Source organism: Opisthorchis viverrini (assembly GCF_000715545.1).
Source record: "Opisthorchis viverrini unplaced genomic scaffold opera_v5_134, whole genome shotgun sequence".
In the NCBI taxonomy this organism is placed as follows: Eukaryota; Metazoa; Platyhelminthes; class Trematoda; order Opisthorchiida; family Opisthorchiidae; genus Opisthorchis; species Opisthorchis viverrini.
The window spans coordinates 1,202,287-1,229,059 of record NW_008751778.1 but is presented as its reverse complement, the minus strand read 5'-3'; the positions used below and the strand labels follow the sequence as shown (position 1 = coordinate 1,229,059).

Genomic DNA, 26,773 nt, shown 5'->3' with positions numbered 1-26,773 from the left:
ATTCTCGGTGGCTAGAAAGCTACTGGAAAGGCAGTCACCTGTGCCACGAAGGTTGGGTGAAGGATGGATGGAAGCGGACTAAAAAAGCTGTACCCTCAGCTTTCTTAATTGTTTATTCAAGCTATCCGCATCAACTGAGTGAACACTGGATAGCGTCCAGAGAATCAGACTCGTTGCTGTCGAAAAAGCCATATTAGCAACCCGTAACTATGAAGGCGCGTGCAGATCCTTCAAACACCCCATAATCAAGAACCTGAATAGTGACAAAGAACACTGTTGGATTGCAAAGGCTTATTGGTGCACAGGTGATGATAACCCTAATATAACTCAGAAAGTATATACACTAATAACAATTCTTACTATGGTTGACAGTAGTTCAAAGTAGCGAGATGCAACATGTATAAAATAAATGCAATGCGAAAAGCGGAGTAAGTCAGAAGGGGAACTTATCGTTTGTGAGAGTTCATGGGTGAAAGTCCAGACGGTGGGAACGTTTTTTCCCCGCATTGTAGCTGCAACGCGTTTTCCGTAATTTTCCGCGGAATTGTGGGGTTTGATTTACTCCCTCCCCCTGCGCGCGCAGCTATGCTTTTGATGACTGTGTCGTGTCTTCCTGTATATAAGAAGTTTTGACATGTGTATAATACCTAGAATCGTTCCGACGCGTACAAGACGGGAACTGACTTGTTGACGGTCTAGGTTGCAAACGGGGCAGACTTTTGTCACGTGATTTGAGTGTCTGCGGAACAAAGGAGTCGCGTGATCACAGATGTGCTAGACAAATTAAGTGGAGTTGGTTGAAGGAACGATGAAATGTCCGTTGCAAATAATCCCCCTCGAGCGAAAGAGAAAAAAACAGATGTGAGAGGAATTCAACAACGTCGAGGTGAACATGGTCGGATCGGTAATCCTGTGTGGGAAAGGTACCGATGTGCGAGTGAGTACGGCGAACGTGAATAACGTGGTAGGCAGGTTTTTGTCCATGTACGTATTCGACCATGCGGAACGCTGGATAATGAGTTTGATAGACTAATGTACAAAAGGGTTTGAAACGTTATGTAGGCTAAGAAGAAAACTAAGAAGCGCATTGCTGATGAAACGATCGGTCGGCGAACGGATGCATAATGTGGTGCCAAAATGATGGAAGGTGGACAGATGCGGAATTGGTGTTGCGTGTTGATGTCATGAAAGTTGGAGTTTCTCCAGTACTAGAGAAATTGACATGGCGAAACGTGTGCGCGTAACCACAATGTGAATGAAGTACAGATAAACGTAACGGAAACGGCCAACTGTCACGTCAGATACGTCCGTTGAGTCACGTTGGACTGACCAATTATTAGTGCACAGTTGATGATAGCCACAATACAACTTAGACGGTATATATAATCACAGTTTTTACTATGGTTGACAGTGGTTCCCCTCAGCGTAACCAGTGGAAGAACCAGAAGGGTACAAATGGAAACCGATACCAACCAGCCCGTAATAAACAAATCTAGCGTGAGACGTCATTCCTCCAACGCGACAACACACACGACCCGGATGATATGCACCTTCCACTCTTCGAAGGTGGTGAAACACTGCTGAAAAGTTTGACGACGATACTATGGAAGCATTGGAACCTAAACAGAACACCAGTGGAATAGAACGCCTCGATCCAGTCTGCAAACACGATCGTGGCATCAGTCTGGTATCTCCCGGATTCAGTGTACCTTGTGGCGTTATTTTGCGCGGCTTGATCGATTATGCAGGGATAAACTTGTGGGGACCAAGCTGGGTTTAAACGATCGTGGCATCAGCCTGGTATCTCCCGTATTCAGTGTACCTTTTGGCGTTAGAGCGGCTTGGTCGATTATGCAGAGATAAACTTGTGGGGACCAAGCTGGGTTTCGTTCTGGTCGAGGATACATTGGCATAGGTCCTTGAACTGCATCAATATTACAAAGCTCCGAGTTGGTGACTTGTGTTGATCTGAATGCTGCTTTGGACCCTGTGGATCGTCAGAAACCTTGGCAATGTTTGATGATCAAAGGTGTCCCCTCGAAATTTAAATCACCTATGAGGGCACTGTGGGTGCAAACTTTCGGTTCGGCTCAAGTACAGTGGTGTAAGACACGACCGGCCTCTCACCGTTCCCTTCGCCTTAGTTATGAATGAGCTGCTTGAAATTTATGCGTCTCGGAGATCGAAATGCTTGCGGGATGCTCGCTCAGAGTTAATGAGTATGCGGAAGATGTTGCTCTCCATGGTTCAGATCTCCCACTTGGAGTAGCTTAAATAGTTCTGCCCCACGGTTTTGCAAGATCGTCACACTTGCAAAATCTAAAGTGCTGATACAGGACTGGGTGGGATCAAACCCAAACCTCATGCTTGCAGACCAGCCAGGTTGTTTCCCTGTGCAGCTGCATAAATTCCGGTGGACTGGCCAGAGACGAAATTAGTTCTCGAATCGGGAAGCCCAGGACTGACCTTTGACACCTATGGTGCTAATGTGACATCAGTGTGTCTGTCAGTGGTGCGATTCATACTGCTTTGTGGATCATAAACGTGGCCCTCACTCAAAGAGGACATATAGGTGTCAGTGTTTGATCGTCGGGGTCTCCAAAGCATTGGTCGGGTATGGTGGGAAAATCATCATCATTATCAACGAAGCAGTGGTATGCCAAATGGTTGTTGGGGGCTAAGTTACTCATGCTTCATAGGTTACGTTGGTTAAGACACACGTCGCATGCTAGAAAATCACCTACCTCGCAAAGCTCCTTTAGCCCAGTCCTGTACTGAGATGAAGCACCTGACAGGTGGGTAGAATGTGAACTGGAAACTGATTATGAAAACACCAACCAGTAAACTCAGTCATGTGGACAACTGCCACCTCTCCGCATAGGAACTTCTAGAGTCAACTCACCAATGGTTAATGACGCTGACACACGGCTCAACAACATAGTCACTGACGCTTAAGCATCAATGCTGTTGTATTCAATACGTAGGTGTCCAGTTTCTCAGACTTGGTTGTATCTCTCACGCTTTTCCATTTTTCGGCGACTGAGATTGTGGCAGCTGAAAGCAGCATACCGCTGGTACATGGTTTATAACCGAACTGAACCTAGTGAAGTCCCCATTTGCCATCGTCCATATACGTATTACAACATTATGTAGACATCCGTGCTCCTTACACAAGCAGCTGTAGTCGTCCCGTGCGTCCAATGAAAGATAATTAGTAACGGTAGTCGTGCCTTGTATCAAAGTGGCATTTTGATAGTATCTTAAAGTGGTCATCACATCATCGGCTTTAACACAGGGGGAACGATTAGGTGTTGAAACATGACAGACGGTATGCTATACGCAAGTCACGGCAAGCAGAAATAAACCAATTCATGTAGAAATCAAGTGAACACGCAAAGTCATGACAGGTGATGGGCCGCACTGGAAGAATATGCAATGTGGACGGTTTGGAGGGACTGATTAACCATAGCTTTCAAAATGAAAGTGACTTCGCTCTGAAGACTAATGAACGCTTTGTGGGAAACACAAGCTGCTTCAGGAAGAGCCCCAATAACTTAAAATATTTATTTGGACTTGGATCGTTGCTGAATCAAAATGTGGGTTTTTTGGAATAAACCTCAGAAATATACACCGACCCTTCATGTGGGGGGATCTTTATGCTAGGACAACCAGAACAACAGACAGCGCCCGATAATAATAAGATTTTTCGAGTTACCTCATAATCCGGCTTTTCTGTGCACCACCAACATGACCGGCCTAGGAGCACAAGGCAACAATAATGCTCAAATGGCAACAGCCCCTAGTGTTACGACCGGCTCCTTACGACAAGTGCCTAGTAAAGGAGCATCGGTACCATGTCAGTGAAATGCACCAAATTCAGTTGACTGCTCCATTGATCTAACGGACTAGCTAAGGGAAACAGGTTGTTGCTTTAAATTACGGTTATATTTGTCCATTACTGTCTTATAATTGTCCTCGGTTCTAGCGTTGTTAACCTCAGCATCGATCAGCCGTACTCCACAGTTTCCCGAAGTCAGTAATTAGTAAAACTCCGCCGTTCGTTAAACAAGGCTCTTTCAGAGAAAAAGCCTCGGAAGAAGGGAAAACAATAATCGTTGTTATTTTGTACAATTGAAGAGTCGGAACATCGCTCAGCACCAGACCAACCGGCAAAAAACAGAAACCAGATCGAAAAAAATACAGTGAGAATGTCGGCAAAAGCATAGGCTTGTGAACTGACTGTAATGACAGCTATGGGAAGGCCAAGGGTGGGAAGAGATAACTGGATTGTACGTATCAATAGAAAAATAGAAAAGTGTTAGTGCGCAAGTGTATAGTCCTACCAAAGACAAACGTCGGGGACAACCCACGCATTGGCCTACTGTGCTGATGAAATCAAAACAGCGTACAAAAGAAATCCACCTGCGTAGTTGTTGACATTTGTGTCAGTTTGATGAATGCAAGAGTAAACATCAGTCGACTTATTCGGTAAAAAACGCTGGAGGTAGGGACAGGGAGATCGACAGGGAAAAAATGCTTCGTTTTAATCCAAACCAAGGATGCTGGAGAAGTGGATGATACATAGATAAGCGCATCAATAAGTGAGAATTATTGGACTCGAAAGGTAGACTGCTGGTAAAAAAAAGCGATGAAATCCACTGGTAGAAAAGCAACAGCAATGGCAAGGAGGAATGAACCCAGAATGGAACAGTTGGGCAAGTCAAACTGAACTGCTCGAGAGATGATATTAGAGAACGAAATTAAGCAGCCTCGTTTGCTTGAGGACCATGTGACACAGGAGTGGAGGCGCGATGTCGAGGTCAGTAGCGAAATTCGAAATTGGCCAGAGTTGTTGGCACCGGACCAAACCCTACCTGAGTGGCTTGATAGGGATATCACACGAGCTAATGTTGATCTGTGTCATAAGAAAAGCAGAAACCGGCTGTAGGTGGAATTCAATTCTCCAAATTCTGGTCTAAGTATCCGCCAATTTTCTGGCAGATGTACTCGAAGGACGGTCTTCTTCCGGGATCCTGTTGGGGAAGAATGGTAAGTCGTTAAGGGTGACCGTGTCCAGTGGCTGTGCGTGAAAACAATGGGTTGGTAGCTTAATGGCTACAGGTTTCCAAAAATTAAAGTAGATTCAACAGGATTAGTCGAATAATAAACCAACTAACTGAAAGGCAACAAGATCGAATAGTGGATAAAAATGCGAAACAATGGTGGAACGACGATAATTGTCTTAAAGACCGTCAAGCTGTCCGTGAGAAACAGAGCGAAAGAAGTGCTCAGAAATAACAGAAAATGGACACAGTGACAGATTTCAAAGTTTCTGGGAGCTTGAATACGCTTCAGCTCCGAATTTACAGCTTTAAATGATAACATCCAGTACTGCTCTACCAGTCAGACTACGAGTGGACTAGAAACAAGTTAGAAAATCAGACACAGCGCCACTGCACCGCCGTGGCAAATATGCGTGTTCTCCGTACATGGTTGAGACACTCAAACTGCGGACGGCAAATCCAATGGGTCTAGCTTGAAAGCCTCGAATTCGAATGGTCTACACAGCAGACGAAATGCACATGCAGCTTACTGGGAAATGTCGTATCAGATTGACAGTAAACCGTCAAGGTATTGTTCATTCCTGGTAACCGTTGTGAAATACCATAGGTTTTCAGAGAGATAACGCGAGGCAATAGGTGGTGGACTGTGTATGATGACCGGGCAACACGCGTACGGTGACACTAGATTGATAAGGCAAGCCGTGCTATAATGTGAAATGTTGGCTAGTGTTAAATCATCGGATAGCTCGTTGAACCGCTTTCAGATTTCATGAACAAGATTGTCATTTGACGAGGCACAAGGGATCTGTAGAGGAGAGCATGTGGTATCCAAACGAGATGGATGGCATGAACTATGAGGTTGATAACTCGAGAGAGATGGAGCGAGTGACAATGACCTTAAAGTCAAGCAACCCTTGCCTGCAACAAAACTCCCTCTGCAGAAAACCTTATCATAGAGAAACCGCAGTAAAACTGCTCTTTGGGCAACAATTCACGCAACCAGAGGTGAATGCTGGCGCCGGATAGTAACGTCCAGCATCCGAATCAGATTTGCCGATCAACAATGTGTGGAGCCAAATTTGGGGCACCACGTGAGCCGACATGCCGAAATAAACGTGAGGAATTTGGAAACCAGTCATATTGAAGGAACGAGTACGATGGTAGCAGTCTGAAAGAAAACGGCCGCCTGGCCACTTTCAAAATGACCCTTCATATATAGAAGTAGAATGCATTTGGTAGGGTAATTTTGGAGCACCTGAACGACGTTTGTTACACCGATTTGGGGCAAGCAAGATAAACAATCTCTACATACACCACACAAGCGGATCAAATGGTACAAAACTTACGTGTTGCCAGCACTCGAGCATGAGTACGTAGATGTTCTGAGGACAGACAGCTGGTTTTTGTAACCGACCACCAGCAATTATGTGTTGGTATACTTCATTGTTGTTCTTCCCCTGGTAGGGAATCTCCGCACAACAAGTGAAGACTTCCCACATAAGGACACCTGTTGGATTTGAAGTCAGGATGTGAATGGTCGTCATTACGGTATAAGCAAGTGTGATTCGTTGTTCGAAGAGGTAAAAAAGAGGTCACACAACTATCAAAAACAGGTAGATAGTATAAACTCCCAAATATTTGTGTGTACGAGGTGCCAAACCCGAAATCTCACAAATGCCTACTTAGGTGCATTCTACTATGAATCAATCAGTTAACCTTCATCGCTTTTTAAACTAATCCCTAAATTAGCTCGGAATGTTGCTACGAAGGGTGTGGGCATTTCGATCAAGGGATGCGATCATGTGCTAACAATTCACGTGTTTAGATGAGGTAAGTGCTTTAATCAATAACCTGCAGGAGACCGAACAAATTGCGTGCACAAAAGACCTGCTATGTGCTAATCATGCTTTTGAAGGTTGTGAAATCGCAAACCTCCATAGACTTTAGCACATAATGAAATAGGTGATGGAGATGCATTAAACCACCAAGGTATGTCAAACGCTCGCAAGTAAATGCAGCGAACAGCATTTGTTCAGCGCGAACTATAAGAGTGCACTTCAATTGGGATATGGAACAAACATACAAGGTTTTCTTCCGAAAAACACTCCAGACCAGAACAGGATTTCTTCACTTATATAATACTGAAGCATAGCGAAACGTCTTCGTTACTCATAAAGCAACCGCATGCGGTGTCCTACTCACGATCAATCCGAATAAGCAGTGTACTGACGAAAACAGACTGGCTGAAATACTTGATTGATTTTCTATTCTTACAAATCGATACTAATAAACTCTGTACGGAAAGCTATAGATAGCACAGTGCCAGTGAATCTGACAACAAGTACTTACGTATCAGCTTGTCTCCAGCCTACTGTTGGATGGTAATTCGATGCTCACAATCTTGCGCATAACTCCGACAAGTGTGGATAATTCCAAAAGGAGAAAGAGTACTTGCATCCATGAAGAGAACAGTCCGGTTACGTAGATTGAAAAGTTTGTTGCTAATACGGCATCCTATATTGAAAACCGCAATTTTGCCACACATATTGCTGGTTTGGGTGTCAACAATCCCATTGAAACAATCGATTCAATGGAACAGTGGACTCCAGAGTAAGATTAGTAGTAGGGCGCAACTATTATCGACAGGGAATATGCATCCCATGGAATTAACATTGAAGGACACCTAAACATACATACAAAAAGTTACATTATAGTATGATGAAGAATAATTCAGCTGATAACCACGATTAAAAATCTGAACCGAATCAGACTAGACGTGCCTGATGGCTCAAGGAGGAACTAGACATCATCATCATCATCAAACACAGCAACATCAGTGTTGATAATGATGCTTCACTGAAGTGCAAATTCAAAATAAAGAGCAGCCATGCAGACGAATTACAACCAAGCGAACGAATACGTTCTTTATCTGTTTGTTCCATGACAGTTTCCTCCCGTTTGAAGAGGCCAAATACAATACCAAATTCACTGAACTAGAAGGTCAATCACTCCTGGTGTTGTCCTGTGATATTATCCAGTTTTTTTTTACAGATCAACAAGATAACCCGTTTATGCGTTTTCCTTCAGTGGCCGGTGTCAAGCTAAGCTGCACGGAAAGATATCACAACAGCGCGGCTCAGAGAAGGCTCTGAAGAACGTGATTTTGGTATGTTCTCAGCGGTAGCACCCTACTCTGCTTAGGAGCTTGATGACGTTACAGCGTACTTCTGTCGAAATGGCTGAAAATTAAAAATGGAATCTACCATTTAGGTCGCTTACGAGCGCCGGCTACGGTCCGGTCGTAGTCCATGAAATGACATGTAAACCAAGAATAGATTAGTCAGTCTGTATCGAAAATAATCCTATCCACGCAATGGACAACTAAGTGATCGAATTATAACAAACGACCTGCAGTGGTTTTTGCTCATCCTCATCTGGAAACCCCCATTCTTATGTCAGTGCAGGGCAATGGACCCCATAACCCTAAAAATAATTGGTAGGCTCCCCTGGGTAGCAATGTTACATCGATTAAGCAACCTGCCCCGAGTACTCGGTCGAACACCAAAAATTAGACAAGTCACGCACAGAGTTTTTCGAGCACGTGGTTCGAATGCCCTGTTAGGGTCTAGTGGTTCATGCCTTTTTAGCAGTCGAAGGAGCGTCGCTTTCGATAAGTGAAACAGCAATCAGTATTACACTGTGGTATAGCCCTAACTTGTGTCAGGCATTTTAACTTCGGAAAAATTCCATTTCTGCATGTAGAGCTGAAGTGTTATGAGACCCAGTGCCGTATTGGCTGGTTTTGGGTCACACATTTCAACAGCACGAAGCACCGTAATAGCTGTTTTTCTGAACTCAGAAAGCCTTAGGGAGCTCTGCTACACAGGTTCATTCAACCTTATTGGGTTTCACAGGTGGACCTAAGGGGGGCAGTCGAAAAGTGTGGGCTGAAACCAGCCCGGTTGTATCACAAAGTATCACAAAGCTTTGTACTATTCAAGGGCAGTTCGGCAATTCACACAAAGACTATGTACTCGACGTTTACTAGTTGAAATTCCGTTGCGTTATATCGTGTTGCATTTGCATCAGGTCGTAGCTGCCCGGCGGTGACGCACGCAATTCAACTTGGGAATCCGAACCAGACATACAAGACATGAGGAACTAGGGTTGGAGCATTACGTCAGACAACAAAAAGTAGTGACCATAAGGGGTCAAACATGAGCATCAGTCAGACAACCACGGCGAGTTGCAGAGACATCACTTGTCGCACAGGTAGGCACGGTTTCTTGCCCGTAGCCATCAAGTAGAAAGATGACTCACACACATACTGTCTATCGGTCCCACAATGCGCATGTGTGTGTCGTATACTATGTGCTCCAGACACGACAAACAAGTTCGATGATTTATGGCTAAAGACGGCGACTACCGGAGGAACTAATTGGTTAACATTAAAATAAACAAAATCTCCAAAGAATCCAGACCAAATAAGGAAATTAATCGATTGAATTTGTGACAAAGAGGTAGTACGCGACGACAGTAACCAACCAGAAGTCCAGTTGGCAATGAGGATAGGAATTAGGTTGTCAAAGGCAAGCGTCCAGATAGTTTCAGGTACGGGAAGCCGCCATACAAAGCACCTACGAAGCCGGATCATCTTTACCGAGATGATTGAGCGTAAAGACGCCAGCTGGAGTGAGGTAGCTCCGGAGAGGGAATGCTTCCGATTTCAGGTTCATTCAGACTACGATACTCAACAGTGCTTCCAAGAAGGCTTCCTTACTCCAGTGAAGTCATAGCCACAAGCAAAGCCCCAGTGAATCAGAAACAGTTCAGAAACGCCTGGATCTAAAGTACGAAGCCTGTCCGACAAGAATACCCTGATCAAATAATCCGCCAAGAGCGAGAAAAATGCCAAGGGTACCCAAGTAATATCTCCACCTAAGGTAATTTCTCAGAACCTGAAGGACAACCTCCCAAAACGATCCAAAATTTTCCATGACTTAGTCACACAAACCAATCAACAGTCATCGCTGATTGGATCCGCCAGCTGAATGAGATCTCGGTGACTGAATCTCATTTTTTCTTGAAACCAGAAAAGTCTGCTAACTTACTATGTGGCTTGGCAAAGGTTGTACCACAATTGAAAGTTTCGCAGGCAGCAAATCTACCATTTGGTTCCGGTACTAGACTGATTGATTAAATATACTGGACAGGCGGCTGTGTTTATCAGCTATTCTGTCGAATATCCTGTTCCGTGCATCCAAATCGAAATCTTTGAATTGCGCTTACACACCGAAACCACCGGACGCGGGGATTATCGAGTACACGGAACAGGCACATACAGAACATCGAACATGAACAAGTGCTTAAAACGTCTCACAAGTCTTCGTTGTTGAAGACAGTGCGTCAATCAACACTGCATACACATGTTTTGAAAATACGTCTTCCGTATGAGATAGCTCATAAAACAGTATAGTTTTGCGTGTTTTTTTATCTACTGAATACGAACTTGGGGAAAAACTTGCTCGAAAATCGTAGTCAGAGGCCGCGGCCTCACAGACTGAAGTGCGATTCCAATCCCAAGGGCTAGAAATACATATCACGTTAGAGCTCGGAGCTCGACGTCATTTATTTTGACAATGTAATCGAAATCGTCGTCGTTGAGATGAGACATCAGATGCAACACAAGCGTTTCTAATCACTGAGCTGCATACTCCGTTTAGGCGTCACATATCCAAATTGGACACCGGTGGCTATTTCCTAAGCGGATGATTACCTATTGATGGTTCTGAGGAACTTTATCTTGCAGGTGTTAGCCGTTAGTACGACGCGTTCTCTAAAACTGATAAATGGAGGGGTTATGGGTTTGTAAGTATGCCGCCTTCGCCAAGCAAGACAATATCATAGTCAATCCAGACTATCGGCTCGTCCGGTCACCGGAGTATTTCTAATACCCGATAAATTATCCGATCGACCTTGAGGCTTAATGATCAATTAATGGCATCCTCTCCTCACATTACAGGCACAATCAAATTGAAAAATCTCTTTGGCAAGAACTCGCACTTGAGCTTTTATTGGCGAAACTTACGTTTTGAAGATACGCACCGTATCCTCAGTGAGCATTGTGAAAATTAGGACGAATTATCTGACTATTCACTAGGTGTCATATTCCATTTTGAAACATGAACAAAGCTACGCAAATCAAATAGTGACATACGCACAAGGTACCCGACAGCCTCCAAGCGTTTGCTCACGATGTGACAGAAATCGAACACGATATCGGCTGTGTGCAAGAAAGTTATTTCTGTTAAAAGCGCTAGATTAACCTTTTTACAGTGTCCTGCTTTTGCTAGAGCGACACGGTGGTTTCTTCCCTACAAGTGTCGCAAATGGAGAAAGAACATTTTTATATGATCTTACGATCTTTTGCTGATCCTAAAAGATGGTGCGTCGTACTGACCAGAGCGTTTAGGTCGGGCCTCAGTTGAGTGAAACGAGGAGTTAAACTGGACTGAGGCTGTCCTTCGGGTTCACAGGAATAAGTTCAAGCAACCATGTTGTTAACCGGCTACAAGAATGTCGACAAGGACTGAAGTGACAATATTGAAAGAAAAACACCGAAGCGAAAAGGTAAGGAGCCAACTGACTTGGATAGAGGAAGCACAATACAACTCAGTAGTAGCGTAGTGGTACTCTAAAAGTGACCCGAATCCGACCACCACTTCTCGTTTATCCATGTAGAGAAAACAGAAATGTTTCAACGCTCATGCTACCCTTAATTGAAAAGCAGTTACTCATTGAGGTGGATGAGTAACGATCTGGTACGTTTTCCGAACGACAAGAAGGATAATGCGCACGTTTAGGTTCAGCCGCGCAATCCCATGGATAGTGTTTCATTTTTGGTCCGAGGAGGGAACCACCATTAGGGAATAGGTCATCGACAAAGAATTACAATCACTATTAAGTTCACCCTTTAACGACCGCCCAGCCGTCAAGCAATAAATCTCAGTTTTCCGCACGAAGGATGCACAGTTTAACAACTTATTGACCGATTCAATCGCGATTAATGGATAGGGCTGGGAAACAATGAACGCGCGCAAAACCACATGGGATGTGCAGACTGAAGAGCGAAAGTGTGGGGTAAGGTAGGGTGGTAGAGCTACACGTTTGCAAGTGACCCGGATTCTGACCTGGGCACTGAGGAACGGCGACCTGTGTAGACAAAAAGTGTGGGCGATAACTGGGACAGCAATCTGCTGTTCATGATGTAGTTAAGTGTAGAGAAAGCCGTTCACGTGACTTCCACCGGTCCCTCCAAGAGACGGTATGAATCGGTGTCAATGATAGCAAAAGGATACCAAAGTAGGCAGTTTTCAAAACAGCTGCGAAAGGTAACGGGACGAAAGTATAGTTTTATAGACGAAAGCTGCTTTAGTTCCACTTCTTTCCAGCACTCGAAATTATTGTGTATTTCCAAAATTCTACAGAGCACCTGGCAACTGAAGCCTGAGGCAATCTTTGCGCAGCACATACAGTTGAAGAGTGACACAACGGGATTCCGTTGAGTATTGCTTTAACGACAACGCACCGCGAATGAGTCTACTTCGCCACTTGTGTACAATTCGGTGTTCAAGCAGAACACACGATTGATGCGAACTCGAGGAATGCACCGACCGGATGAGTCTCAAGAAAGACGAATTCGGTGGTGAGCTGTCGGAGAGTTTCCAATACCCTGTAATTAGCGTAGCTGAATGATTGTTCAAATGACTGAGTCTTTCAGAAACTGATCACATCCAGGTAACTTCGACGTCATAGCTTAGTAGTAGATCCTCTATGAAGAGTGATCCTAGGTTACATTGACATTCTGTGTAGAACAACAGCTGGTTACAATAAAGCACATCTCAAATGCTGAACTGTCACTAAAAGTGGGCTGACAGATGTCAATACAGTTCTTTACTCATACGGAAAAGCCTTCAGTGAGTGACAAAAACTGATCTGGAGGGGCGTAATCCGTGGCCCGAAACCATAAGCCGAGGAACCCAGCGAATAAAGGAGGTTCTGGTTTGATCGGGTTTTTCGGGCTACGACTACCGTTGTGATAGACCAATGATGAACGTTCGCCTACTTGGTCACCAAACGGGACACCCTAATAAATGAACGCTTCCAAAATTGATGATACCTAGAGGATGTTTGGTAGTTTTCGATTGAGATTTCGTTCTATCGGTGAAGCCAATCTACGCTGAAAAGTACTATGTAGCTGTTTCATTCTGAATAATCAACAGTGAGGATCACATGGAACTCCATGGAGTTTCGAAGTGGCGACCTTCCGGCTAGAAGTCTGAAAAATGTTCGGCCAGGAGCTCCTGATGAGCAGTGTGATTAACTCACACTGGGACAGAATGAGATACCGCTCCTCCTTCAATCACGGGATCCACATCACTTGGTCACTTATTGACTGGCTCACCGAGTGACGAGTAGACGAGTGACGAATGGAAGTTTTACTCGTCTGTGAATTTATTCTTTCTCTGAGCTACTTTCAAAATTAATCACAGATGTGCATCCCTTTGCTTAGTACCAAACATACAAGCTAAAAATGAGATAAACTGGGAGGAGTTGTTGCGATCAAATACATAACCGAATATATAGTTACATATATACTCATAATCATATTTACACATAAAAGCAGAATAGGTACTGTCTAGCCAAAGGTGGTAAGGCCAGAAAGATACCAGGAATACGGCTAACATTAGTTATAACCAAGAACCTTTGGGACATCAGGAATTAGAATGTCGTGGTCGCTTAGGTAATCAAAGGTGAATGAGTGAGCGTAACAAGCAACAAAAATCTTGGACAACTAGAGACGAGACGGCCAGTGTGTGGTGTCACAGAAAATTACCATAAACAGTGATGACGCACCCGCGTCGGGGTTTGACCGGAACGGAGGGACACCAGCTCAAAACACACGGGTGTCATGGATACATTGGTGTGGCCCAGCTAACAGTTTGACACTGACGATCCAGCCGTACTCAGCAAGGACTCTATACATTAGTATACAATGAATTTGTTTCGATAAAAGAAACAAAAACAGAAATCGCAATACAAGAAGAGAAGAAGTAGGTTGGACCCATGCATTCAAGAGAGAAAAGTTGAGCATGTTTACCAGAAAATGTAGCTGCGAAACTGTGAATAAATGGAAGTTGCCGAGACATTCAGGTGATTGTAATTGCCGATCGCGTAACTAAGACACAGGAGAGACATCAATCAGGGTTTTGGGCTGGGCACTCATTTCCAAAATAAATCTCACAACAGTCCCAAGGATCACTCAAGCCACGATAAAAACTATTGGAAAATCAGTAACAGACTCGAGATGTTTTCATGCGAAGCGAAACCCGGTTACAGGACGCTTTTAGTCCATCTTGCACTTATCAGATCGGTAATCGTAACCTGAATGTCACCTTATTTAGAAGAAGTTTGGTTAGGAAACTGGGAATATAATTCAGTCAATCAGTGCACAACTCACTGGTGCTTTCATCATATTGGGGTCCGAAGATTCCATCGGATCGACACTGATGGTGTGACGTTCCGTGTACACGGACGTAGCACGGGCAACAATTATTCACTGGTATACAATGTTTACTTCTAAGCTAAGTTACCGAACAATTACAGTGAACCAGTTAAAGCGCAGAACGAATACCAAGCACCAAAAAATCAATGCAGTGAAACTCGCTGTCTACAGTACACTGAGTCTGAATCAGTGGATTAGACCACTGATTGATAGAAGGTCAAAAATGCAAGTATGCAACCCATCATTTACGCTGCACGCTACAAAAATCCGTTCACGAGTCCCAAAAAGCTTCAAGTGGATGTCAACTGTGAAAAGGCCAACCTCAGAACCGACTTAGTTTGGACCGAAATAAAAGTTTGATTAAGCTTACAATGTGACAGTAACTTGGAGCCAAATCAACGAATATCAGTGAAGTACAAGAGGTGGGTGAAAATGTCAGTGATAACACTTTGCACGTGTCAACGGCAGAAAACTTCGCATGAGCTTCCGAAATGCTACCGCATTTTTTTCTAAAACAAAGCGTGCGTATTTTACAAGCTATCAAGTTCTTCAATTACAGTCAAATCGGGTTAACTGTTGTTTATCCAACGACGCTGAAGCAGCAGTTCCCTTTAGCTTATAGTCAGTGGGGAAACACCGACTAACTGATGAACAGTTTGGAATACTACACCGGTTCATGCACATCCACGCATTGGCGCGAGTCCAGGAATTTCAGCATACTTTGAATGAAAGAGGAATATTACCATGGAGTCACACATTTCCGTCCACACTGCTATACGATTATACAATATAAAAACGATTAGACTAGAAACGCGATTGTGCGAAAGATCATATTGATTTGCCCAAATCAAGAACGCAAAGGACATTATGAGATACTATTTAGGTTGATTACTTTTCTTGATTTTATCAGCTGTCGTTCAAATTAGAACGTCCAAATTTTTGAAGTGCAATACTCAAACCAGCTGTTTACTGGATTTACCGTCACTGTTGAATGGAAGTTCGTTGTACACCTAAAAAACGTTACGCAATGAGTGGATTCGGAACGCTATTAGGCCACTTCAGTGACCCGATCGCTAACTGCCAATGGCCCGCAGCTACTTTAACCGATGATGGTCACAACTACAGTTCTCAGTGACGAGCTGCAATCTGAGGTGGACAACTTGATACTGGTGGTCGTTGGCTTCTTTGCTGAGCTGGGCAATTTGATTGCAAGCGTTCCATCACCAATCGAGGTGACATTATCAGTGTGTTATTGGGGGGCGTAGTAGAGCGTACCGCTACGCAGCTCAGCGAACAAGCCAACGACCACCATCTACGCTACCTGAGCTACCGACATTTTCCTCCATAGGAAAACAACTTGATACTGTTTGTACAACACTGGAATGCTGAAATAAACAGTCAATTCATTACTTGACAGAAAATATCAGGAGCAATTTTCCTAGTTAGGTTTCAGAACCTGAACACCAATTAATCCATGACTGTGATCGTGAAATAAACACACCGATCATGCAGTGGGCTGCGGACATTTGTGGATCTGTCAAAGTTATATCGATCTCTATGGACTACAATATGGATCACTGTGAATGCAAGAGTTGACTCAACTGTTCAAAACGCTTATGTGTGTGTGTGCTGTCGGAAACCAAAATCGATCTGACCAAAGTACTGAAGGACAAAAGAGACAACGTATACCCGAGAACAATTCCTGTCATTTACAGGTGGTGTGCGTTAGTCGCAAATGTAAACTTACTATGAAAATGTCAGAAGCCATAAACTGTGGTGCGGCGTGAAAAAAGTGCAATTGAATGAATGCAACCAACAGGCCGGACCTTTCCGTCTATGACGGTGCTACCGAAAACTGACCTGGGGCTGAAAGCCGATACACATGGAGAAAACCTTGATTTCCTTTCGCTTCACGACATCACGGCGACTGTCGTTTTCAATGTGGTTGAGACGGACCAGTAACACTCAACATGCTAGAGTTATATTTCCAACCAACTAGTGAACCAAATCAGCTCATTACGACGAAAATATTTCGAAAGAGACTGTGAGTTTCAACTCAAAAGTGCATAAACTTGACAGACGCTACACGATGACTCCAAGTTGCGAGCTAAGGTTCCGTTAACCACAGCTTGGCCACACTGGTACTTTTATTTCCGGTAAGCTCTTACTCAAGTAGACCGCAAAAGATGAACGCTTGTATACACATCGCAAACATCTTCAGAATGGACAATTACCGAGCTTATCCCGCATGTATTATTCGGATTGAGGGCTATCAGCATCGAGATACACACCGTGGTCAAAGGTGGTCGTCATGTCGGCTTATTGTTACAACCACTTACTAAAAAACATATATAGCCAGCTTGGAGCAAGCCACTTGTTCACCGAAAATGAGGTGTCGTTTCATGCGAAAAGTAAAGACTGGGCAGCTCTTTTCTATGACTGGGACACACAGTAGACGGTGCTATCTCAACCATGACAACCTGGCAACATTTGTGCCTCCTCCGGACTGTGTTGTGAATGTGTGGAAAGATGTGCCACAATAAAATTAGTTGACCATCGTCTTACCTACATTTACTCGATGAATCGCGTAGTTGACAATCCCAAGGACGTCTGAAAGCCGTTCGTAAAACCTACGGCAGTAGGAGGGCTAGAATTAGAGAGCCAGACCTTACAGGTTCGAGCGGCGGACACAATTGGGAGCTTGCACAACGACCCAGAAGATCCGCGAGAAGGTCACCTCATCATGAATGATGACAACGATTTTTTTTCGAAGTGTACAAACAGAGCCAGTATACCGTGAATCAGAACGCTATTTCATGTACAATGAACTTGGTTGAGAAATTTCCAAAAAAAAAACGGTACACTGGAAGAAGTCTCGTGAGACTTACCAAAACTCCAAACATCAGCTTTGGCTGTGTATATGGATTGAAAAACTTCGGGTGGAGCCCACCTTACGGGGAATTTAGTCCCCGCACTCGGTTCATATACACTGTCCAGTAGGAAACGCGCCATCCCAAAATCAGCTACCTTCACATGCACCGAGTTCCGACTGATTGACTTTACCAGGCAATTTCGTGCGGCCAAATCACGATGGACAAACTGTTCCTGTTCCAGATAGGCCATGGCATTGGCAACCTGGGCACAAATATCGGCCATCACAACGGGACGGTTGTAGAAATGCGACTGTCTCTGCCGCATAAAATCACGCAACGAGCCTGAAAAGGGCGGGGACGAAAAAAACACTTCATTGTAGCACACACTTAACAGAAAGTAAAATGGGTGGATTATAAATTGGTATCGAACGCAGTGAAGGCCAGAAAATGTCCCAGAAAATGGACTGAAAGTCAGGTGAACGAACAAACCTTTACATCCGTTAAAGGAATATTGTGGATAATACACTTCATGTTGCTTTGAACACAGTGGGAAGTAGGGGAATGCTAGTCGAAAAAACATCGATCGGGTGTCCGATAATTCATTCCAGCTTATTGCAGATTCTTCGTAATGAAACAATCTATGCGTGATCTTTGGACCATGAACACGGTGGTAAAAATGTGGTTTTTATGGATAGGAAATTTTACGGGAGATGATACTTGTTCACACACACGTCAGAGAGAAACGAGCAGGTAGCAGGTTCAAGCATTTCGAGCGAGTCACACAAAAAAAATAAGTTTTTTAGTTGGGAGAAATAGAACGAAATTTGAAATCTGGTGTTTGAAAAACCTCAGAGAAACCAATAGCCCGCAAAGTCACTTTTAATATTGCTCTTTTGTCCTAAATGGTAAGGGTGACTACCTAAAATGAATTGCTGACACATTCCCGACTTAAAATCGTCACCTCGCTGCAGTGGCCAAAATTCGGTTCTGCGATGATCTTATGCGTTATACTGTCTGGAACTAAGTTGCCCAAGGATCAAACACACAAGGAAGACCATCGATAGGCAGTCCAACAAACAATAGCGGGTAACCGTACTGCGAGTAATCGTGTTAGGAGGCGGTCTGGAGATAAAGTCGTACTGTCCTGTGCAATAGAAGTGCGAAGGCAGTAGGTCGTTTCCCCAGACGACCAGCATGTGCATATTTAGGGAATCAGCGATGCTGGGCTCTCTTGAGGAAGGGCGGGTTTGAAAAGGTCGGACTAAAAACAAACTCCGATCGACCAACTGACCGTGAACACCAGTGAGTTAGTCAATGCGGTCGACATACCTATAAAACCGGTGTCTGGTACTGTTCAAAATGTACTTTTTATGTGAAGCCGTATTATGAGTGAGACAGTAATGTTTAGTTTACCTGAGCTCGCGAACAAGCTGGCGTTGTAGGCCAGAAGTACCGCGAAACTGTACAGCTGATGAGTTCTAGTGACACCGAAATCGGACAAGTGAGTTTCTAAACCAGAAGAGCCAAGTCATCAAACTAGCAGTGGCCAAAAAAGAGCAATGTGGAGTACTTCAGTGAATGAGACATTTAGTCGGTTGATGTGAACATACTACGACCAAAGACGTTAGACTAGACACAACAATGACCCCCTACAAAAAAAAACAGATCCGCTGCGACCATAATATTGCAACGCGAAATAAAAATAACTAGGGTCCTAATGAGTGTTGTGGGCTCTTCCTACAGAACCCCAGGTGAAGTGCCCTGAACCCGTCTAGAAACCCCATAGAGCCCAACTGGTGGTCGATTCCAGTGAGAAGGAGACTGTCACCTTCTATCCGAACTGCCGTATATTCGAAAGAGAAGGTTAAAAAAAGAATGCTACGTCAATCCTGTTGACAGCGCCCTACCTTGACGTGGTGCGTATACATGATGATTTTACAACTGTTCGAAGGTGCTGGCATCCTGTTATTGGTAGTTTTATCTGGGGATAAGGGCTCTACACTGAGTCACAACCCTTATCCTTTCTTTACAATCTTTAGCAAGGCATTCTTTCGTCACGGTTGGGAAAGTCAAGGAACAGTGATTAATGCCAATGTATCACTATCGAAGATGACTCTACTGCTGCTCAGAGCCTACAATCTTCGTGTCATCTCATCGTGCACTGAATGTCAGAAAGCGGCGCAAAACTCTGTTGGAATTGGCAGATCACATCCGATGGGATTCAGCAATAAGGAAACATATGAACAGAAAAGCCAGGTTGCAAAAAGCTGCAGGCAATATAATGACCAAAGATGAGTGAACACTACTGGGAGGCAGGAGCTCTGATCTCATGGAACGTAGGTGTACATTGTCCTTCCGAATGGTTTCTATCTGAGGGTATTTTCTACGGGGTCTATTCAATCCACTTTAGAAGAAACCATTGATGATAGAAAAACGGACCCAAAAGTAAGGATATGGTGACCGGCCTGGTGGGAACAGAGCAATTATAAACAAAGGAGGAAATACGAATGCTGCAATATCACGAATCTCTTCTCGACATACCCTCGGTGCTTCCACAAGGACATAACTGCAGATTCCCGAAAACACTTCTCACAATATTTCCCAGATAGACATTTCAAAAAGTGCTTCGAAGTAAGATTAGACGTGGTTACTGATACTCCCAAGATCAGTACCCGGCATGCCTTCTGAGCACCGGCGAGATTTTAAGCTACCACAATTGTGATTCGTAATCAGAATGCGGACTGGCAGCAAGGGAATGAATGGAGTGAGAGCAGAGACATCAATTGCGTCCATTTAACATACGTCACATATCAAAATTTGAATAAAAATTGGAATCATTAATTGTCGGACGGTGTAGTAACAAACTTAGGGAAAACAATCTGTAGACAGTGAACAGGTCTCGAAGTTTCACTTGAAGTTCAACCCCTCAAAGGAAAACATACGTCCATATCAAAATTTGAATAAAAATTGGAATCATTAATTGTCGGACGGTGTAGTAACAAACTTAGGGAAAACAATCTGTAGACAGTGAACAGGTCTCGAAGTTTCACTTGAAGTTCAACCCCTCAAAGGAAATTAACCCAAGCTAAAAGCCGACAAGCATTGTACACCTGTTTCACCTCGTTCCGTGCATCTTTTGAGCAGAGTTCGGGTGAGCCTTCAACGTTTCGTGACGCTCCAAGCATCAGACAAAATATGATGCTACCTTCGATCCTCTTCGCGCAATGATAAAAAATCCCCCATAGGATTAAGATCCAGGTTATCGACCATGCGATAGCTTGCGCAACCGTAAAATTCTATGGTAGACCCATATGTGTGAACCCAGAAACATAACAGTAATACCCAAACCCGGAATCAACACTCCATCATGCAACCCACGGAAGTACATACATTGACGTATTCAACGCATACAGAAGATGCGTTTTGATAAGAACTACACGCTTGTTTTCTGCAGGCATTTAGACCGCACTAGATAACGCGAAACCGGTCGCAGTGAGGTGTTGGGAAGTCGGAGTGTGTGGGTTTGAGCACCACGAGTCTGAATGAGAATTGCCTCGATGGACTTGCTGCATTTAGTCGAACAGACCTCCGTTGACCTTCCTGGTATAGCTGAACCTTAAGAAAATGGATTCCAGGCATGGTACAATTAGTCATGTCCCCGCTAAGCGATTGATGATATTCTCTGGATCATTCCCGGAGAAGATTTAGGTCTATAATGGCTACTCCGAAAGCACCGTTGTAAACCATGGTGCTATGGTGTCTAAATAGACTACAGTGCAAAGAACGCGGAAGACGTTTATCTGCTTACCGGTTGATCAAAAGAGTCAAAAAGTGAACTGGCTCTAGCTCACGGGGGTATCATTCTAAAGAATGGTACGCAACTACCGCTTGTCCAGACTACTAGAGGAGTCGTTCGGCAGATTTACCTGCCGCCTATGTACTCTACCAGTTCTCCTGCAGTTTCAGGGACACTTGCATCGGAAGAACGGATCAATGTCTGTCAAATCGCGCGGCGGAAAATATGCCACAGTATGAGTGGTCGAGAAACTGCACACAAAATGTCAAAAGTCAAATCGCTAATCTACACCAAGCTTCTGCTGCAAAATGCTCAACCCGCTGATCTGACGTCTTCTTTCCGAACGTTTCTGCACAGTCAAGACCTCACCAAGGCCCTGTTGACCATATCTGCATATACATAAGATTATCAAGACCTCAAATCTCGCTAATCACCAAGGCCATGTTGACCATATCTGCATATACATAAGATTCCGGAACAATCCATCTGGTTGTCATGGGCCTGGTCCCAAGACGCCATCATTTACTAATACACATCTGCCAACCGGACTCAACTGCTAACTCTTTCTACATAGGTTTCGAATTATCCATCTCTCAGTTGACAATAAAATAGATATTTACTGGTGATCTTTGTTTTCGGTAAGGTCTCAACTTGCAATTACGCTTATACATATGAATCAAAATCATGAATCAGCATACCAAACATACCATATAAATTTGTCGGAATTTGAATTCAGCTGTCAGTTACTTGGAATTATTTACCTATTGGCCAAGACAGCTTTCATCGGACGTTTTTCATGACACAGAAATAGTTGAAGTAACCTAATAGCGATCGTTTCAGCTGTTGCGAGTGCGCTTCGACAGGTGATCATGGGACGATTGGGTAGAACTCGATAAATTATATCAAACGATTTCGATGGGTATTGTGTCCGAATTTTTTCGTTTGCGAATGTGGCGCTAGCTACGAGGGTCGTACGACTCGGCGCCTGTCTGAGATCTGTCATTGAGCAGTGGGATACGCAAAATCAGACAGGTGACAATTGCGATTCGACAGAAACTATCGTGTCAATCACGTGATTTATCAAGTACCAGTCTTTTCAAGGTCATCCCCTAAAGTGCGCCAGCACCAGCCAAATCGACCGTATGGTGTTGTGCTAACCGTCCCTGTATCATCGGGAACACCATTTTATGGCACTGACGCTGCTTTGGCCCACCAATCACTCTTCAGGGACAAAATTCAACTGACTGATGTGGGTGAATTCGCATTTCAGCATGTTAAGACATTTACATACTTCAGCGCATAGTGTGCTACTGGTCTTTACAACTGCACTGGCCAGTTGAGGATTCATGCACTGTAATTCTTCAGGGAAATACTTGTTCTTAAACAACGTGAGTGTATTGAACAGAAATCTTGACATCTCGCAGCATACGACCTGATCCATATTGATGAATTGAGGGGAGCAATTATTCTAAGATCCGCAATAACCAGAGGAGCGTCAGGCAGCCAATAATTATTCATCAACTGTTAGAGACACTAGAACCATTAACTGTTGAAAAGTTCCTCTGTTTCGAGTAGTGTAGGGGGGCTCGCGGGTTTGGTTGAAAATTTTCATACAGTTGGATCCTTGAGGTAACAGAAGACTTTAGATAAAAAGTCTCCTTTGTAAGATATTTGAAGAAATTTGGTTCTCGAAAACTTCTGAGCGGAATTTCAAGACCAACTTAGACATTGTGAACAAATCACCATTACCAGCAGTGGCTACAAGCTTCACAGGACCACAATACACAGCTTTCTTCCAGAAAAAATCATTCCCCATGTTAGCAGATGTCTCCTGAATGACATCTATCCAAAATGTACCGATTAGGATGTATGGTGTATCTAGAAAATATGTAACTTAATAACCATGATTTGGTTTCACAAAAGTGACATTGTCATGAGCATTTCCCACGAGACAGTGCATTGAGTCCACATGAACCGCGACTGATTTCGTTACGGACAAGCATTGGGAACATTCATCGAAAACATTAGCAAAGCCCCTTGTGGAAAAATTTAAGACAGACCCAGATGCTATGACTCTCCACACGCGAGGTTTATTGTACTTTTTATTTGCGATACTAGTAAACTATGGCAGCAGGCGACTGCAATAAAGACGGAGATGGCTAACTGTGATTGACATGGCACGCCCAACGCGTTTCAACCCACAGGCAGTAGATAATCAACTCACATGACTGACTAAGCTGTATCCTGCATTTTCAATTTATAGGAGTTAAAAATGAGTCTGCTGGCTGATTGAGATCAGGCTAGTGTAACCGCGACTACTAGAACGTGAAGAAAGAAAGCTATGAAAAAGACGCCAAGAAACTGTTTGTTTCACACTTGATTACAGCGGCTGGGTTAGGACTTGAGCTACCCACACTTGAACAACCTGGTGCTATCACAGCCATCATTGAATGGCGCCTAGGCATCGTGTGGGTGCTACAGTTGTTGAATGGACTGCCAAAATCATTCGTGGTGCAGCAATGGAATATCAGGAAATACAATTTTCGATATTCACCGCCAACTCATGGACTAGAACGAATATATGTAGACTGTAAGCTGTGACCAGTAGAGGTCCTTACTGGACATGAAGAACGTATGAGAGTAAAGGAGTCCGCGAGAGAAATGCATTTTAATGAAAATGATCGTACTTGGCACAACTGCACTAAGTACTGGCTTCCAATGATTCTAGGCAAACAGTTGTGTCTAACTGTCGTTCGGGTCACGGCATAGTGCCTATTATCTTGGCCACTACTACATCCCCTCCTCCTCCCCAAAAGGCACCCCGATTACTTGGGTCTTTTACCTCACTCAACTGTTGCAGGTCCCTGGGTAAACAAACTGTCGACCAAAAATATGTCACTATCTCTTCGTTATCGCAAAAACCACCAGAGTTCAATTGGACTACCTCCGGCATATGATTCGTTTTCCGATAAGCCGAATTCCAGTGTGCAATGGCGTTACGACCAGCCTTACTATCAACTAGTTTAACCCCACCTGACAGACTATGTATGCCGCGACTAACGATATATCACTGTTTCACAGATGCTGGTTCAGTGGTTGGAAATCGTGTATGTTATTCTATTGTGGACATAGGAGGTTCGATCCGAATTCTGCTCGGATAGTGTCAAAAAGATTGAGCGCCACGTAGTGTGAAATACAGATTTTTTTAAAAGTCAAAACACAGCGTAGTGGAATACATGTGTGGTTATACCGTTCATCTCGTAAATGGCTAATCCTTAGGTATGCAGTTTCCTACATTTTTACGAAACAAAATTCAATAGACTGGAATGAGATAACCATACGAGAAGTAACGTAGCATAACAACTAAAACTAGCCTTCCCGACAGCCGAGATGGAGGGAGGCTTTTTTCGACCGTGACAAAATACATCGTCTAGAAAACTTAACAAATCCTCCAAATCAGAGAATTGCCCTACGGAAATAGATAGGTTTCAGGTCATCGGGCGTAAATTTATGAGCTTGTCAAGCAGTGCGCAGATCCGCAAGCCTAAACAATACAGAACAACGCAGAAAGTTTTGTTTGGTAGATCACGTGTGTCAGTCTTGGGGAACCCTGTAGTTAAATTTCGGTGATATCTAGGCGGTGCCCAAATGTTGAATCTGCCGACTGTCACACACACATACATTGAAGTCAAAACGCTACAAACGCAATCCAGGCAGATAATGTTGTTTCGTCTGCACTTCTTAGACTAAAATCCACGTCCAGAATGCGCTTCTTCGACCATTCCGACTTGTCGGTTCATAGTTGAGTGGATTTTTGAGTAACTGACACCTCTTGATGGACTACAGAAATTTTCAGGGCACACCAGAAATGCAAACAAAATAGTCGCCGTTTTCATCGCCCACCGCAAGACTTCTCCCGTGTATCGATCAAGATGGTAATGTTTCAAGAACGGGATGAGAAGCAAGGAAAAACAAGAGAACACTAGTAGCTTTGTAGCAAAGTGACATTCAGCTGTGTCGTAAATTAGGCCAAAATTGGAGTACAGAATGTAGAGGTACCAGCTGACTATTAATTAGATTAACGAGGACAGGGCTGGTGCACATGTGTCGGAGAGCAACTGAAACTTTGGCCTACACATGAGTCCAATTGGCAATATATAGAAGTTTACTTAGGTTGTGACAGGAATTGTAGTCTACCTTAGTTTGCTTTCCTATAAGACTGGTAAGTCCATGTACAGCATTCACAAACCCGGCGAAAATGAGAAAGCAACGTCTTTGATGCGAAGATGACAATGATGGGATAGCTAAAATGGCGAAATAAGTCTAGCTACAAACCAGGACTAAAAAAATTTGTAAAGGATATGTAGACTTTAGAGAATTGTGCTATGTGTGGTTGGGCCAGGGTAGACCGCAATGTCTCCCGTGTAACACATTAACGCGTTTCACGAAAGTTCGGTAGTAATCAAATTGTGTGACAGAAGATGCAAACACTTGTATCCGTGTTCAAGTAACACACCTGTGTAGCACAGCGCACCACTAGACAGGCCAAAAGATTTAAATCAATGAGAAAAAACAGTGGATCACAAGCAGACGGGTGAAAACAAACGAACAAAGATGGAATTCACTACTATCCACAACATTCAATCGAAAGTTCCAGGCCCATAGACCACGTGAGTGTATTGAATGGGGTGATTGATATGGACAGTAACGCCTGCACGGCGAGCTACTGTGAGACAAGATGCAAGCATGCACCCGATCAAGTTTCTGAGTCCAACAAATGAACAGTTTAAGTAAAACACACGAAAAACGCTGGTCTATCGAGATTCTTCTCTAAGATGTGAGATCAGACAGCTGATTCGAGACACAACACTGGCAAATTAAGGTCAAAAAGTCTTTCCTTGACTTCTGCCCTGAGGCTTTTTCACGTGTTGTGATATCCTGGCGGATGGAAAGTTGAACCGAAAAGATCACATCCCATAGTAAATGTAACTTTGTTGTCTCAACCAAGTGCAACCAGCCAAGCAGTGAATGTCTGGAGATTGTTTAGAGGTACCTAAAATGCTGTCGAGAACTCACGTATGGAACGAGTCAGCCTCAAAACACACACGGATGAACAATGATTCAGGGGGAAACAAATCAACTTACCGTGCTTCATGTACTCAGTGATGATCATGATCGGTCTTTTCTTAAGAACCACACCGAACAGTTGTACGAGATTCGGGTGGTTGAGGAACCTGTTACAAAGATAAAAAAGGCAAAGCGAAAACCAGATGGCTGATGATCGGTCTTTCTTAAGAACCACACCGAACAGTTGTACGAGATTCGGGTGGTTGAGGAACCTGTTACAAAGATAAAAAAGGCAAAGCGAAAACCAGGTGGCTGATATCTGAAAGACCGACAATTACGTTCCATTAGGGTACAAGAAATGCATACTAAAGCGCGGAATATATATATATATATGTATATATATATATAC

General features: G+C 43.7%; 1 protein-coding gene across 1 annotated transcript in view; it reads right to left on the bottom strand.

Moving 5' to 3' along the window:
- Nucleotides 1–4,100: 4,100 nt before the first annotated feature.
- T265_13947 (hypothetical protein) overlaps nucleotides 4,101–26,773 on the bottom strand; it is a gene marked incomplete at both ends in the record, with an annotated part of 75,909 nt that continues 53,236 nt past the window's right edge. Inside the window, 4 exons of the mRNA XM_009171286.1 lie at nucleotides 4,101–5,033; nucleotides 6,410–6,570; nucleotides 17,517–17,843; nucleotides 26,443–26,531. Coding sequence (XP_009169550.1) covers nucleotides 4,956–5,033; nucleotides 6,410–6,570; nucleotides 17,517–17,843; nucleotides 26,443–26,531 — 655 coding nt within the window. The remainder of the gene's footprint in view (nucleotides 5,034–6,409; nucleotides 6,571–17,516; nucleotides 17,844–26,442; nucleotides 26,532–26,773) is intronic.